At 44.1% G+C, this 17,394-nt stretch overlaps 1 protein-coding gene across 3 annotated transcripts in view; it reads left to right on the plus strand.

The window, feature by feature from the left end:
* Positions 1-17,394, plus strand: part of PDZD2 (PDZ domain containing 2) — a 137,691-nt gene that overhangs the window by 106,429 nt on the left and 13,868 nt on the right. For 2 of the 3 annotated variants that reach the window (XM_018077291.3, XM_025895626.2), the window contains 8 exons: positions 679-796; positions 3,319-3,451; positions 6,281-6,362; positions 7,311-7,414; positions 8,163-8,316; positions 9,467-10,257; positions 11,408-11,552; positions 13,623-17,196. In XM_018077291.3, the coding sequence (XP_017932780.3) occupies positions 679-796; positions 3,319-3,451; positions 6,281-6,362; positions 7,311-7,414; positions 8,163-8,316; positions 9,467-10,257; positions 11,408-11,552; positions 13,623-17,196 (5,101 nt within the window). The remainder of the gene's footprint in view (positions 1-678; positions 797-3,318; positions 3,452-6,280; positions 6,363-7,310; positions 7,415-8,162; positions 8,317-9,466; positions 10,258-11,407; positions 11,553-13,622; positions 17,197-17,394) is intronic. The other variant, XM_025895625.2, reaches the window with a different exon arrangement.

Raw genomic sequence — 17,394 nt, forward strand, 5'->3', positions numbered from 1 at the left:
CCTGTTTGAACTTCTCATCGAGGGTTGCTCTCATTATCACTAATTGCTCATGATAAACTCAAAGCACGTGCTAGATGTGCTGGAACAAACATACTTATTTTTAAGACTTAAAATATGGTGATTTTAAGAGTTGAATTCAAAATTTGGAGAGAGAATGTAATATGTACAGCAGTTCCTACTTTCAGGATGTTGTTACCTGAAAGAAAGCAAAGGTGAAAGTGGACAGAGGTGATCACTGAACCAGAGATAATGCCTCACTTTCCTTTGTACCTGTTTGCTGAGGAATACCATGCAGATATTTAACAAAAGAGAGCAATACATTTGGCAGTGTCTTCTGTGCTCGTGTTTTCTGCAATAATTTTAAGTGACATCTTTATTGGATTGCTACCCCTACTCCTTTGTGCCTTGGACCAGATCAGACCTTGTGCGACATTTCCAGGAGGTTCCCACGGCACACAAAGTATTTTCTGAGAGTGATGGATCTTAGAAAACAGTCAGGATCAGCTATTTTCAATCCTGATTTCCACTTATCGGTCTTGGCTTCCTGACTGACTGCACCTAAGGCCAGCCCTGAAACAATACATGAGTCCTGATATCAGATGGGATGTGGGAACACAAACACTTGTGTGTCCTGTGTGATTGCAATCTGCCACATTTCTTTGTACTTCTTTTTCACAGAGCCAGGGGTTGGGCTTGGCATTGGTGCCTGTTGCCTCACACTGGAAAACAGTTCTCCCGGAATATACATTCACAGTCTGGCCCCAGGATCAGTGGCTAAAATGGATGGCAGATTAAGGTTAGTTAAAGCAGAAACATGCTAGAGTGATTTTACAATAAAATCGATTGAGACTTTGTTTTCACCAATTGGTTGATGTAGCAGGGAGGAAATTTATACTTAAGAGTTCACCAAAAAGAAAACATTTGAATAAAGGCATTCCAAAGTGATATTAAATACCCAGGAAACATTATTCTGTGTGCTGGAAGCAGCTTGATTATTAAGGTTTGGGTTTGGTTTGTTGTTTGTTTTTTTTTTATAAATTCTCTATACAGAAAGCTGAGCCTAATAGCACCCTTTGAGAAAGGGGGGCAGCAAGAAGTGCAGCCTCATGTCTTTTTCTGAGAGTTGCAGCTAGAGACCCCAGACTGGGAGGAAATTTGCAGAGCTTTGCTAAAAGCTCAGTCACCTGAAACTCACTTAAAAAGAGGTGGGGGAGATGTTCTTGCAGCTGCCTGTGCCCATGGCTACAGCAGCACTTTTCTGCCCTTACTGTCGGTCTGGCAGGATTGCTGCAGGCTGACCTGCCCCACTGCTTTACTCTGTCCTGGAGTTTGGATGTCTTTAAGGAACCATAAAAGAGAAGCAATCATTCCTAGGGTTCCCTTGTGCTTTACATTGGATTAAGTGATGGAGCCTTATTTGCTGTTCCTCTCCTGAAGGCTTTATTTTTGAAAACCATTGGAGGAAATCTTCCACCTTTCTGTGTTCCTGCATAAATGCTGTTGGGTACTGAGAGCATCGCTCCAGAGGGGAGGTTGTGCTGAAGACACGCTGGGACTGTGTGATCCACACTGAATGTGTGGTATGAGCACTGGTACAGGGAGACTGAGCAAATCCCTTGCTTTCACATGACTAGAGAGTGTTTTCTGTTTCCTTGCTCATCAGGAAAACTGTGATAGAGCAATTCAATTTCTTGGAGAAAGGGAAGAAGATAATTTTATGGTGGCATTGCTGCCAAAACCCTTGAAAGTTTCTACTGTATAGAAATGTCTATAGGAAACAGTATTTAATGGTAACTTGCTTACTTGTAAGCCTCTTTGGAAAAGATTGCAGTGCTGGTTACGTCTGTATGTAACAGCTGTATTGTTTATTAGGTTGACGTGATTGATTATATCCAGGCGTGCTTCCCAGATTTCTGGCTTGCTTCTCTGAGACGTTGCTTCTGTTATCCCATCAGCGATTTATGGCTCCACAAACCAAAACTTACAGGATGGTTTTGATTTTTGGAAAGCTTTGTTAATCAAATACTGGCTTGGCAATGCCAGGAGAGGTTTGAATCCGGCTCCTCTATATCTGAGCTCCCCCCCTCAGTCATGTGGTTGTGTAAGTGACTCCATTTGTGTACTTTCTAATAGCTGTGTAAGTCTGAAGGATGGGCAGAGCAGCAGCGCAACTGCAGAACTGATAGGTCACCCTTTGCTTTCCTGAGCCTGTACCAGAAGTGCAGGTTACCAAAGGCTGCCGTGTGCAGTTGCCATTTTGCCTTTAGTGTGTGTATTCACAGTGCAAGCACAATTTCATTGTCACAAGTAGCCCATCATAAATCAGCAGAAGTAGATTGTTTGAGAGTGTCTGTTCAAAGCAAATGCTTTAGCAATTGTGGAGATTGCTTTAATGATATCCCTAGTTGATGATATTTTCTTTTGAATAGCTCCAGATGTCTGAGCACCATAAGCAAAAGTTAAGAAACTGGGAAAACAAAAGTAAACAATCACAGAATCATGAAGTGGTTTGGGTTGGAAGAGATCTTAAAGATCATCTCGTTGCAAACCCCCTGCCATGGGCAGGGAATTTTCCACTAGACCAGGTTTCTCAAAGCTCCATCCAACCTGGCTTGAACACTTTCAGGGATGGGGCATCCACAGCTTCTCTGGGCAACCTGTTCCAGTGCCTCGCCACTCTCACAGTAAAGAATTTCTTCCTAATGTCTCATCTAATCCTGCCCCCTTTCAGTTTAAAGCCATTCCCCCTTGTCCTATCACTACTTGCCCTTGTAAAATCACATATTGTGCTTTCCTTCAGGAGATTTTTGTGCTTTTTTTTTTTTTTTCCTTTCTTTTCAATGGGTTCTATATGTTAATTTTTAGCAGATACAGGCTTATCAAGCTCAATTTTTTCCTGAAGTCTTTTAATAATCTCATATCTAAATCATGAATTTCTTATCAGTGTTTGTGCTAAATAATTCACTAGGATGCAAAGAAACAGCCCATCTGAATCTCATATTTCCTCTTCTGTGTTCAACAAGTATCTGAATGCAGAAGTGGAACTGAAGTTTCACCCTGGTCCAAATGCAGACAGTTTTCTCAGTTGATTTAATAAGAGTTTTTAGCACTGATGGTAAGTGCAGAAGGGAGCCTCCCTCATGAAGTCAGTAGGACTTAAAGCATTCACACCACTGGGAGCAGGAGCAAGACTGGCTTCTTTGCAAGTCACATCTTTTCCAGACACTCGTATCTTTGAGAAAGCTTGGCCATGAGTTGAAAGTACAAGTTCTTGCGTGAAAGGTGGTTGTGATTAACCGGCTCCGTGTCTCTCTGCAGTCGGGGTGACCAGATCCTGGAGGCAGATTCTGTGAGTCTGCGTCACGCCGCGTTAAGCGAAGCCTACGCAATCCTGAGTGAGTGTGGACCAGGTCCGGTCAGCCTAATCATTAGTCGTCATCCTAACCCAAAGGTGAGGAGAAAAGGAATTAGTGTATCTGGGTTGCTTTCATTTGAAGCTGTAATCTGAGTCCTGCTGTCGGGAAAGCAGCAAATGAAGAATATTGGATTTTTCTCTCTAAGACACGTGTTGTGCAAGGTGTCAGGATTTTAATGATGCTTCCCAGTTTTGTAAGTTGTAGCAATGCTGGACTGTTCCTGCTGCTTTTTACTTAGTCACCCAGTGATCAAATGCAATTTTCCTGGAACTGCTTGAGTGAAGTGTTCCCATCTTTCTCGGTACTTGGATCAAGTAGCAATGCGAATATGGCACAAGACCTCTTCCTCCTAAAAGTTAGTTTGCAGTTAGTTTGTCTTTGAGTAGAATATTGTTTAGGGCCAGGAATATAAATATCAACAGAGCGAATTGATCAAGTAAAATCTGTCCAAAGATCAAAGCTTTCCTTCAGGAATTAAAACGTGAGAATTTGGAGTGTACTGCTACTGTGGAATCTGTGCAAGGTCAATTTGGAAATAAGACTGTGTTTACAAAGTAAGTGTTTTCAAGCATTTTTTAAAAATTGATGATAGAAGATGAAAGCCTTTTAGCCAAGCTATAGGGAATAACAGCTTCTTTTATTTCAGTATTTCAAAGAATTTCATGAGTCTATGAAACCTTCCTGTTTAAACAGGAATGAAGCTGTAAAAATATTTGCATTAGTGGGTCCAGAGAGCTCTGACTTTTGAACTCATAAGTGTAAATGGAGGCCTTAATAAAGCCATATCTAGGAGAACTCAGGTTTCTTATTTTATAATTAATTGTGTGTTTTCTGCTTAATCATATATATGAACAATCAACAAATAGGGGTCTGTTGCCCAGAGTTTGTTATCATTGCTGCAAGGCCTTGTGCTGCTCAAAAGAAAGAGGCTGTGGTTCTGTTAGTGAAAGGTAAGCACGGAATGGGTAAGAATTGGGCTTATAGCCCAAGATAACAGTATTTCAAGGGAGTCCGTGTGCTGTGCTAAACCAAACACGATGGTTCAATGTCATTGCATTATTCAGACATATAGACTTTGTGGAGAGTCTCTAAGTAGCATGAAATAAAAACTCCACTGAGCAGAGCCTGCCCTTTCTCCTCCATCCTTCATCTTGCTGTGGTGGGGTCTTGAAAGCTGATGAGGGACCTAACCTGGTATCTGCTGAAAGGATGAACTGAGTTAAGCTAATTGCCTGCTATTACTCAGTAACAGAGGGAAACTATTAAATGGCTCCTATTACAGTTTTCCATAAGTGATATTTAAGATGACAACAAATCCTTTGCCAAGAAATGCTATGAAAAGTTGAGCTGGAGAGACCCTAGAGCATTTTTTCCTCCAGGCAGTATTGAATCCATAATCCCTCATAGCTGGATCTCTGGATGAGTGTCCATATGAGGACCCATATTTATTTTTGTGTTACTGTCACCTATTTTCTGAAAGCACGGGGGTATCTATAGATATGTCAAGTATTTTATTAAATTTTATTTTATTTTAACAGCTCTTAATAATACCTCAGCCTGCAGATTAGAATTAGAAATTAGCTTGTTCCTTTCCAGTTTCAACTGCCTGAGATACAGGATGCTAAAAATCATAACTGGCAGAGCTTGCAGAAGCATAGATTTTTGGTTAACTTTCAACAAATATTGCAGTGTACTCAGGACCTGGTTTTACTCCTGGGACATGTTGTACCAAAAGGTTTGTGTCAAGGTCCTGGATCATAGTCTCGGGACTTGGTCCGTGTCCTGTAGGAACTTCCTGTGCCCCAGGAGCCCAGGGGCTTTTGGTTTGCTATAAGGTCATACCATGGGTTGGAAACAGAGATGTGTTTTTACAAATGTTCATGTTTTTCTCGGACATTTTTATACTAAATGTCTTATTTTATAACACAAAAGGTCCACAGTACATTTTGTTGCTGAATATGTTTCACTGCATTGTTTTCATGTACTTCCAAGAGAAATACCACAAAATTTTCTTTCTTCTTGTTTTTCTGAGTGAATATGGCATTTACACTATGTTTAAACTGCTGAGTTTGCTTCAGAATCTTTCAGATCTTCATGGTTTAGGAAGATTCAAGTTTCTAGTCTCTATTTATGCTGAATTTTAATTCATGTAAAACAATGTGCATAGAAATTATTTTTGACAGAATTAATTTGCTTTCTGTTCTTAAGTATATATTCCTGCAGAGTGGTTGTTCCTGTTATAAAATTATATGTTTTCCAGTAATAAGAATTAAGTGTATGCCAGTAATTAAGGCCTAGATTAGCAAATATGGTAAACCAGTATTTATTCCTAAACCAGAGAAACATTATTTACCAATTACTGATTTAGGGTTTTATTTAGAAGCAAGGAGAAATGAAAATTAAAAAGACAGCTGATATTATGGGAAGTCTGGTATTCTTCCTGTAGGTTAAATGTAGAATAGCTTAAGTTTCTGATGTATGCTTGTGCAAAGCAGTCTTTGTCTATTTTAAACTAATATTTTCTCAATAAATCAATGTACAGCACTTAATTGAGTTAAAATTGTGCTGTAATGACTTCATTTGATTTCTTTAAGTCTGGTGCTGTTTTATTTGTTTATATGGTGTGGCACTTGGATGCAGTCTTCATGTAGCTGGCAGGCTTCTGCCTCCTTGTTTCTGGAGGAAAGTGGCATGGAGTGAGTCTGAGTCGGGGGATGAGGGCTTAGGAGCTCTCAACTCGGGCTTCTTCATTGCATCTTTGAAAGTGGTGGCATATATCAAGTGAATCATGTACTTGTACTAAGTGGTAAGACTTTCATCTTTTTACATACTCAGTTTGAGCTTTGTCTTCCACTTAACTTCAGGTTTCAGAGCAGGAGATGGATGAAGCAATTGCACGTACTACCCACCGAGAGAGCAAGGACGCCAGCTCCTCTCACGTCACAGGTAGCAACACGTTCTCTTCTAGTGTGTGTCCTTTTCCAGGTGCGGGAACATTTAAGAACCTGTGCTGAAGTTGCCCAACATCAATATTTTGAGAGCCCTCAAAGCAGCAAAACAGTGTAGGGAGTGTCATCACTCTGTCCATTGCAGAAATTTTAGCTCAAACATCCAGTTCAGGTGGCTCATGTTACTGCCTTTGTTTCACTAGACTGCCAGGATCTGAAAGTAGGGTTGCCAAGAGGTGGTTGCTCTGTCTTTTTTTCAAAATGAATGGGAAGCACAACATCCCAGTAGGGAAAGGACAGGAGGAATCTACTCCATCTGTGTACACCTGCCCATGTCAATGGCACCCCCCCCCAAAGTATTGTTGTGACCATTTGAAAAAGTCCAGGTGTTGCCTACTGGACTGTATGTTTTAACTCCATTTAAATCTTTAAAGTCATGTCCATGTGTGTGCTCTGGCATCTCTGTGATGTGTTTGAACTCCGAACTTAGCACTTGCTAAAATCTGACAGATCAAAGCAAAGTCTTGGCAATGGCAGAGTGGCCAGTGAAGGTGATGTTCAGACAGAAATGTTAGATTTGTAATTATCCCCTTTATATGTGTGTCAGCTAAGACCTATTTTGAAGTTGACCTTGGCAGTGGCTGCTAATTTGTCTTTTGAGGTTGCCCCTCAGGAGATACCCCAACAGATGAGGAAGACCATCTCCCACTCATCTCTTTTTTCATGGCACTGTACTGGGCCTGGCTGGTGTAACGTGTCTCTGTGATAACATTCCATCTGATCTGAGGGAGAGGATGTGAAAGGGTTAATAAATCTCACTTTAGGAAAGCAATTCACATAATAAGTAAGTGGGATTAAACACAGCTCAGAGGGTGAATGAGAAACTTTTTTGGATATATGGACCACAACTTTAATTTTTGGCATCTAACTAATCTGTGTTTAACAGGAGCTGTACAAAAGAGTCCGTCTCCTAGTGTGAAGGCCAAGCAAGGAGAGACGTCGTCTCCCCTCAGCTGGACTATGAAACGCTTCCTGGAGCCAGCAAGCCGGGTAAAAGGATTAGGTGCAATAAAAACAGTGTCTGCCTCAAATTCAGCTTTTACTGAAGCTCTTACTTGGTCAAGGAGTTCAAACTCAAACCTGTATGCTACTTCCCTGTCACATAAGAGTGTTTGTTTCTTGCATGACACATTCAGACTGGGACAGCAGCAAGCTGCTCTTTGTCTGTGTGACTGTAGCCTTTGGGGGTGATACGCAGAGCACGGCAGATAAGGCTGTGGACTCCCACCTCCTGCCACCCCAAAGGCACCCCTGCTCTGTGGGACACAGAGATGAAGTTAGCAGGAGAGACCCGACCCTGTGGGCAGAAGGCTGACAACTTAGTGTGTCTACATAGCCATTGCAGTGGAAAAGTCTGTTTTTCCTGGGAAGGCCAAGGAAGCCACAGACACTGTGTCCAGAGGAACAAACCCTTCCCTTCTCTCAGTGTAGAAGGTGCTTAAAGGGAACAACAAAAGTGAATGGTTTCATCCCTTGTTTCTGCATTGAACCACACCTGCAAATAGTGGGATTTTGAATCCTTTTTTACTTATTATACTGTCTAAAAATGATGTGCAGCATTTCCGCCATCCAGCTTTGACAGTTTGGCTCTCAATATACTGACAAGTCTTCTGTTTTAAAAATTGGCTTCAAGTTTCCTTTATTGACACAGCAATGATAGTGGAGTTTGTGGTGCTCACGTGCAAGCGGGGGCTTTAGGCATTGATGATGGCTGGTCACCAGGCTCCCTTCTTTCCAGCAGGGATCTGTCAGCTCCGAGGCAGAGCTCTCCCAGTACTTCTCGCACGACAGTACGAGCCATCTCCCAATTTCTGATGCAGTAACCGGCCCCTGCGATGAAGAGCAGCTCCGTCAGAAGAACAGAAACAGTTTGTTGGATGATGGCAACCTGAGTAAGTGTTGGAAACGTGTCTGATCATTTGGCTAATGAGGGGAGAGTCACTCAGCACTGTGTGCTTTACAGGAGAGCAGTGGTGATCCTTGTGGTGGTATGAATTGCTGGGCACTGTAGTGCAGGCCAGTGCTTATCATACAAAATTCTGGGAAATTGAAGGGCTTTACAACAATACACATAAGTGCTCGTTTGCATGGCATTTTGTTCAAATTGCTGCTCTGATTATGTGAAAATGACTTTATTTTATTGGTTTGGCTGAAACTAGATTGACAGCACTGCAGGTTTGGTATCTTTTTTAAGTGGCCGATGATCATCTGATTTATTATGTTTAAATGAAAGTGTTCATAGCTCTCTCAAAAACACAATTTTGAAATGTCACATAGCAGTGTAAAAACAAATGTGCAGTTTGGCATCAAATATTTTGCGTGTGTGTCTTTCTCCCCATAGTAATTGACTTCAAGATTCTTACCTGTCCTTATTGACAAGCACCTGAACTAAGATTCAAAGGATATTGCATTTGTTCTCCCTTTCATGTGCTTCTCAAGTGATTTCTTTGTCTAGAGCTTATTTTTCTCTGGAAAATATTTAATGTTTAAAAGCATTTTTGCGTTTCTTAGTAGCCACCAAACAAAGCAAAACAAAATAACTTTCTACGAAATAAGATGCAGTTCTTTCTACGAAGTATGTGGAAAGAGTTCTTGGGTTTGTTAGTCTTTAGTTTGAAACTGATTGTTGTGTGCTTCAGTCTTTGTTCAGAAGAGCAATTTTCACTCTCTGTAAGTTAATGCAGGCAGTCCTGAGCTTAGATTTAAGTAAAATATGAAAGCAAATCTATTGTTTAAACTAAAATACACATTTGGATTTGCATGCCTTTCTTGTTTGAGCTGTAGTCATAATTTAGAAATAAACTGAAAATAGAACCAGATGTGCCATGAACTGATTTCAAGTGTTACCTGTAAATTGTAGTGCTATCTACAACCAGTCCTGTACTTAGCATGAGGAGGACATGAAAAACCTGCTTTTTGCTTTGTGAAGAGAAGTTAAGCTTCCTCTGAAAACAGAGCTACATGTATTCTGCTGTGGTCAGAGGCATGGTATTACAAATCAGAGAGTAAGTACAATTAAAGTATAACTTCTCTTTTCCCTAGCTGCTAGAGATGGGGGAGTGGCAAAAGCAAACGGTGTGGCTCCTCCAGCTAGTGGAAGACTGTCTGGCCATCACAACAAGCACGTGGAATCTGTCCGACCCGGCATCCTCAGTGACAGCCCCAAATCTGCCCGCAGCCCCTTTCACCGACAGAGGAGGGTTGTTTTCTACGATGGGGATGGCAGCGATGACGACGAAAGTTCCCACTTGCACAGAAGCCAGAGGGCCAAGAGCCAGGAGGATGCTGGCATTGTCATTACAACCTCATCTGCAGAAATCGATGAGGAGAGCCAGGACAGTGAGTCATCCAGATACAGTGGCATGGAGACATCTTCCCCTGCCTTCAGCAACTCAGTGGAGTCTGCAGACAGCACGCTGGAGCAGATTGAATCTCCTTTCTTCCCCATCATAGCATTCGATTACTCAAGTGTACCTGAAGTTCGTCTTGGCAGCCTGAGTTTGAGGGAGCTTCGGGAAGCACAACTTGAATCTAAGAGGTCACCAAAACTTGAGCACAGAGCAGTCACAAGAGTGAAAAGCATGATGAGCACAGAATGCCGAAGCCTGCAGAGACACAGGGCAGAGGAGCACAGCTCATACAACAAGCCTGTTGCGAGGATGCTCCCTCACAGCAAGAAGTGTGAAGCACCCGACGGGGCCGGGCAGAGCCAGGTTGAAGTTGTCACTCTGGTTCGCAATGAGCACGAGTCGTTCGGCCTGGATTTGGAAATCCAAGCCATGCCTTTAAAGGTTGTTGTCACAGGGATGCGGCCAGGTGGAGCAGCAGAAATGGTAATTTTTAAACTTGAGTTGCCTTGTTGTGATTTGCTTTCCCGTTCCAGGGATGATGACGATGATTATTAAGCAAGTGATCTGTTGAGAGTAAGTGCAAGTGAGGTTTTTGTCTTTGCTGGGCAAAGTGTCTCACCCCATACTGTTCTGAAGCTGGTGCTAAATGAGATGTTTCTGATTCAGAAGTGCATCCAGGCTGATCAAAACTAAGAGAGGCGGGATGCAGATCCATTGAGATGGACTTATCCCTGCTTGCAGTTGTGGTTTTGAGGGAATGCAGTTTTTGTATTTGTTTTACCAGGGAAAAAGACAAAATAAGTATATCCTGGTGACAAAAGCGTTCATTATGCTCTATTATCTTATATGCATGTTATCCTGTATTACACAGGTCTGGAACTGAGGCTTTAAGTACTGGCCAGGTTTACCAAGAGCCATAGTAGTACTACTAACACATTGCTCTTCTGCATCTCATACATGTCCATATGGATACTTTCTTCATGCTGGATATAGAATTGCTGACCTAGGTGCAGAAGTGGAGAAAGAAGAAGGAGAAAACTTTGGTGTACAAACCTGGATGTACCATTTTCAATCTTGTTAGTGGCCACTAGAGTAAGAGGGGATATGGCATAGTTAGAATGGGACTGTGAGATCTGGGGATTTGGGTTTTGTTCCTGCCTTTTTCTCTGACTTATTGTGCAGTGTGTAGAAACATACTCATACTTTTTCCTCAAGACTTCAGTCCCTGTCCGGTTTAGTTGTTTAGGAGAGTTCCACCAGGAATATAGTTCATACATGGCATTCAAAAATGATACACAGTGTACTAGTCCTGAAGAAGCCAGGGTTGATTCATCCCAATTAATTTAACTGAAGAGGGCTATATGCTCCATCCTGATACTGATGTCTCAGAGAAACCAGCAGCTCTTTTGACCTTCCTGTTTTAGATTGATCTTTAATTCTCCTTCTGGCAGAAGCACAGTCTGCTCTTTATTTATGTGTTGGCAATCTGACAGCAGTGGTACCTGTGCTCTGCGGTGATGTGAAAACAGGGGATGTTACTCACAGGCTGTTAATTGCTTCCCTGAAATCTTAGCCCCTGTGGCAGGGCTTCTGGTGTGTATTTATAATTTCCTTGAATCTCTCATTGCGTCAGGGATCGATGGGGAAGATGGCTGTAGGAGATGAGATTACCACCATCAACAGTATCCCCGTCAGTAAGATGACGTACGAGGAAATCTGCTTGCTTATGCAGTGTCTTCCCACATCCGTAACCCTGGAGATCCAGAAAGCAGCATCAGGTGAGAAAGTAGTTTTGCTTTTGAACCATTTGTTCTGGGTACCAGTGACGAAAATGCCCTTAGATCATCTGGGTCTGACCTTCTGCTGCCACAGCTTCCCACATGGATTCAGTGAAAAAGGCAGGGGACATTGTGTCTGCACTGGTGAGCCAAGCAAAGCATTTCATCACCAAACTAGGCTTCAAGGGGCCTCCCTAGCACAATGATGAGGGGAGCAAGCCTACTCCTGGGCAAAGCATTCAAAGCTCTCACGCAGAGTATGTCCTTCCTGCCAGCATGTGCAGAGGTCTGAGTCGTTTCATGCAGACTAGGAGCTGAAACAGCAGTGACCCTTGTCCTGACAACCTGTTTTATTGCTGTGCCTGTTCATCAAACCCTTTGTAATCAAATCTGGCTCTCTCTCTTAAATCTGAAGTTTAAGTAACATTTTTATGAATGAATAATAAGATACTAAAAGCCTCTTTATTTCTTTATTTCTTTCTTCCTTTCCCTTTCATGTAGCAGAATTCTCTAAAGTGCAGGAAGATGAAACAGAAAACCCAAGAAAACTAAGTTCTTATAAAAATGTTTATTTGCATGTTTTCTTACAAAAAGGATTCTAGTGTGAATTGAAATATTTGATACCTCCTTACTTTCTGCTCAGGGCTGATTTATGCTGCTACAGCAGTATATGAATCCCCACAGACTGTACAAATTATGTGGTGTGGAAATGAGTGTTTGAAAAAGAAAAGCATACTTTTCAAATTCAGGAAGAATATAATATTTTGCTTTGTTCTAGCTTATGATCTTCTTTGTGTACCTGTTAATACCTGGGAACCTAAAGTGCTTCCAGATGCATGACTTCCAGACGTTTTTTTAAGGAATTCCAAGCTTGGCAGAGTCTTGTTCTTGTTTTTTTTAGATTGCTGTGGCTTTTGCAAACCACTAGCATTGGAGTAAGGACACATTGGCACTCCTTTATCAGGCATCTCTTCTGTTTTACCCTTCCCCTTGCCATACCCTACTGGCAGAAAAGAGAGTCTCTTCAGTGTGTGATCCAGCATGCTGAAGCAGGGCAGTACTTGAAATCCTAACACAGCTGCTTCAAATTGCTCTACTGAGATGTCTTTCACTTTGTTGACTCCAGGGAGAATCAGCACTTCTTAATGTGGATACTTAAGTACAGTGATGTGGATAATCCTGCAGGTTTGTGCAAGAAGTACAGAGATGTGCAGGCACATTTGAATGAGCAGGAAAGGATACTGACACTGTGAATAACCTCTCCTTCTCCATGCACTTTCTGGGCCTCGTGTCATAATAAGTGACCTCTGGAAGGCAGCTTGAATGGGAATGCATGTCTCAGAAGCAATGGAGAGAGGTGGAATCTGGTGCTTAGCTTGAAGTGCTGAAAATTGAAGATAGGAGAACTGAGTGAGCAGGAATGTGTCAAAGTGCAGCAGTGATAGAGAGCTTGATGCGTTGCCCCAGAGTGGGTTAAATATGTACTGGAAGCAAGGAAGGGTCTGTGCCAGAAATGCTTTAAAGCCCACATGCTTGATGTGTGTATGACATCACTCATGCGTGTCACATTAAACACCTGCAGAAGTGCCGAGAGGGTCAGAGTCAACTTCTCTATGCACAGATCGTCACTGTGTTATCTGTTCACTTTTGCTATGTCAGGGCTTTTTGTACTCTCTGGAGTCTCTGTTGGAGACTTCTTTGATCAAACAAGTGATGAGAAGCAGTGCTGCTCAGCGTGACTTATTGCACGCTGACGCTTTGGTAGTTGGCTGTTTGACTGTTGCAGTTTCAAAGATGAGAATTAAACAGATCATGACTACTCACCTTGGATAAGTGGATTGCTCCCTTCTGTGTGCTTCTCAAATAGACAGGGTTATGATTAATTTGAGTTGTTGTAAACACCATTAGAGAAGGGGAGGATTGCAGAGCAAAAGGAAAACATGTAGCCTGACTACGTGGGTGTCTGTTTTTGTAATAAAACCTGGTGTTTTCTGTATCACTTCTTATATCTGACAGGATTTTGCTGCTTCTTTTTTTTTTTTATTCTTTTTTATTTTTATCATGATACAGCTGTCAGCAGATTTACAAACCTCATCCTGTCTCCAGGGGTAGACAGTCAAAATCAGGGCAATGTCAACAGCGTCCTCGCAAGTGAGGAAGAGCCGAGTGCTGGGAAGCGAGAAAGAGCAGGTTTGCAAAACGCTGGCGGCTGCTGCGCGGCGGAGAGAGCAACACTGCCGCCTGATGCCGCGAGCAAAGACGTGCACAGAGGTACCACGAAAGGCAGCCGCGAGGAGGACTGCGCTGCCATCCCTGTCACCGACATCGACGACTTGCTCAGCCAGATGGGCGCCCCCGAGAGCAGGGCCTCGCGCACCCCGTCGCGGGCAGAAAGCCCCCTCCGAGATGAGTACACCACGATGTGCTGCTGCGGCACCGACGAAGGCTGCCCCGGGTCCGAGCCACGAGCAGCCAAGGAGGAGCCGCTGGAAAAAACTGTGAATTGCGGAACGAATGCACAAGGAGTTTTGGGGCTGTCTGTGTTGGACTCCATTAACACAGGCAAACTTTTTACTGTGAATAAAAACTCTTTAAATAACTATTCTAGGAATTTTAGCAGTTTAAATGAGGACGAGTTGCCTGCAGCAAACTCTCTGGAAGGTAAGAGGAGTGACCCGTTTCCAAAGTCTATGTATGGAGCTGCAGAGGATTCTCACTCGGACGCAGAGTCTGTCACAGAAACCTTTGATGGTGCTAGTGAGGTGTTGCTTGGGCAGTGTGCTGCTGCTAGTGTCCCTGCAGCCTGCACTGTAGTGGAGTCAGATGAGGAGCAAATTGAGATTTGCTGCACAAACAATGAGCTGCAAAAGCCTGTGCAGGAGCAGCATCTCACACCTGGAACAAGCTCGTCCTCACTGTCCCCACCGCACCCTTACGGCAGCAAAGTTTTGCAAACTGAGGGCTGTGCAATGTGTGGGTCACTGGAGACAAGCATCAACAAACTAGGTTTGGAAGATCATAGTGGTCCCACTCCATGCCCCTCACAGTGTTCAGATGTGTCCTCTGCATCCTTGTGTTCTCCTTCCTTGGTTTTCCTGACAGAAAAAGACATCCTAAAGAATTCAGCCAATATCCCTGAAGTTTACTCTTTCTGTAACAATGGTGCCTTACGTACAGAAGAACAGATGGATTTGGGGAAGAGTAAGGGACATATGAAATGCTGTGAATCCACTGAAGAGGAAGGGTCTCTGCACTGCAAAAAGATAAGCTTTTGCTCTGCTAGAAATGTCAGTGTCTTGGAGAACAGCTTGCTCGAGAAAGAAGGATATCATGATGAGCAGAGATCCAAATCTGAAAGCGAAGAAGTGGTTGATGACTGTAATCATGCTGTTAGTTATTGCCTGGTGAAGAAAGAAACCAGCAGTTTGTCCAACTTGTCTAAAACAGACAGCAATCATATGAATGCATCGTCAACAAGAGGAATATCACTCAGGTCACCCTTTCCCACTAGATCTAAAGATCCAAAGGCTAATGCAACTCATGACTTGCCAGGGAAAATTGAGAAAATTAACTCTGTGACTTCAGGAAGGACTTCAAATGGGAAAGTCCAAAACTCAGGCACAAATCATTGCAAAGGAGCTGCAGTACCGCACAGCCCATCCTCACAGAAAAAATCTTGTCAGGAGTCTAAGGGAATGGCACAAAAAAGTATAATGGACACCCTTTTAAATAATCAGAAGACCAAAGCAGGACCAAAGCTAAAAGGGTTCACCATCAAAAGTAAAACAAAGACAAATTCAGATTCTTCTGGTATTAATCCTACCAAAGTGAATGGGGCTGATCAGAAAAGGGCTTCTATTTCTCCACAGCTGTCTCCCAAACTCCTGGGAAAGAAAACACCATTGTCCCGTAATTCACCTACAAATCCAGATCCTGGCAGGAGCATTTCTGCAGCCTCAAGGACTCTGAAATCAGAGCTAGAAAATAAACCATCTCTGGTCATTTCTGAAGATTCACTTTTGCCTCTCCTGAATGGTACTGGCAGCCCAACAGCAAGCGGTGAAATGAAATGTGGCTGTGGGGAGCTAACATGGGGAAAGCCAAAAGAAAAGCAGGTTTCTACTGTGGGATGTCAGGGTAAGAGTGCTAAGGTAGATGATTTCGGAGCCGGGGACAGTCAATCCAAAGTCACTTCACCTCCTCAGGGGATACCAAAAGTTGAATATGTGAAAGGGAGGACTGATAACCCTGAAACAGGCCTGAACCCAATCAAGATCATTTATAGTGCAGATGACCTTAGGCAATTAGATCTGCAAAATGTAGTACCATCTGCTGGAGGCTGTTCTTCTTCACCGAGGTCCCCCTCAGTTCACCAGGAACAGCTGGAAGGGCAGGAGATCCAGCGCACTTTCATTGAGGTGAAGCTTTCCTCCTCATCATCTCCTTCTTCCTCCTCCTCTGCCTCTTCCTCACCAGCATCATTTTTGCAGCTGCCATTGCTAGAGAAAACGGAAGAGGTGAATGCAGAAGTACCTCAGCTCACTGAGGAGATGGGGACCATGCAGTATTTCTCAAAAGCAGATGCTGCTGGAGACAGACATCTCTGTGGCTTGTCAAAACCTGTGACAAGGACCTACTCAATGCCAGCCCAGTTATCAGGTCACTTGAAGGAGGACTGCCATGTTACAGAGGGTCATCCTGTGCAAGGCCCCCAGGGTCACACTACGGGGGAGAAACACCCCCAGGGGATGTTAAAAGTAGTTCACTTGAATCTGCCGAACAGCCAGAGTGGAAAGGAGCAGGCGTACACCTCCAAAAGTGCCCAGAAGGTTCATGACATGTCCCCCTCAGTGAGTGACATCAGCTACCCCACTGCCGATAAGCTGAGGAGCTTCAGGAGGAATTACTACTACTATGAACTGAACTGGCCGCATGACCCTATTTCATCCTTCTCTGTCAAACAGAGGATCAAATCCTTTGAAAACCTGGCAAATTTTGACCGGCCCTTTGTGAAGGCCATTGATATATGCTCGTCTGCAAGGTTACCCCTCACCAGGAGGTCGTGTGGTGGGTTGGCCGCCCCATCCAGCACTGCTGAGACTCCGTGGGCGCTGCGGCGCAGCTTGAGTTCCTATGGCAGCAGCCCCAGCCCCGCCAGTGCCACGGCCAAGTCTCCCCCCAGCGCAGAACCCGTGCGTGTGGCTGAGGGTGGAAAAGGGCACAGAAAGCCCCAGAGGAGCGAAGAGGGCGGCGCTGGGCCAGACGTGGCCGCCTTCCCCACCTCGACCTCGCAGGTGCGCCGCAGCCGGGGCCTGGGGCGGCCACTGCTGTCCCGCTCCAGGCTGCGGGAGCTGAGAGCCCTCAGTATGCCCGACCTGGACAAGCTGTGTGGAGAGGGCTTCTCGGGCCCGCCACAGCCTGCCTGCTTCAAGACGGAGCTGGAAATCACACCCCGCAGAGCCTTTGGCACACCTGGCCAGAACGGGGCAGCTCTGCCAGCCCGCTGCGGCCCTGCAGAGGCAGCCGGGCTGGGAATGGGTGCCTGCAGCCCCCGGGACAGTGGGTCGGGAACGCCGGGTTCTGCCTCGGATGATGACGTGCCCCATGGCAGCTCTCTGGATGGGGAAAACAGCTGGTCCATCAGGTTGGTGTCAGCTTTCCTACCAGTGTTTCATTTTCATCCCCACAAGCCCTTCCCAAGGCAGAACTTCCACTTTGCCCCAAGTCTGGCCCAAAGCACATTTCATCTGTGGCCCCAGCCCTCTGTCCCCTCACAGTTCAGGGTGTCATTCATGCTCTTGATGCCTTGGAGCTGCCATGCTGCTGTCTGTTAGCAACTGTG

Source organism: Manacus vitellinus, unplaced genomic scaffold (genome assembly GCF_001715985.3).
Source record: "Manacus vitellinus isolate BGI_N305 unplaced genomic scaffold, ASM171598v3 scaffold_36_pilon, whole genome shotgun sequence".
NCBI classification, from domain to species: domain Eukaryota; kingdom Metazoa; phylum Chordata; class Aves; order Passeriformes; family Pipridae; genus Manacus; species Manacus vitellinus.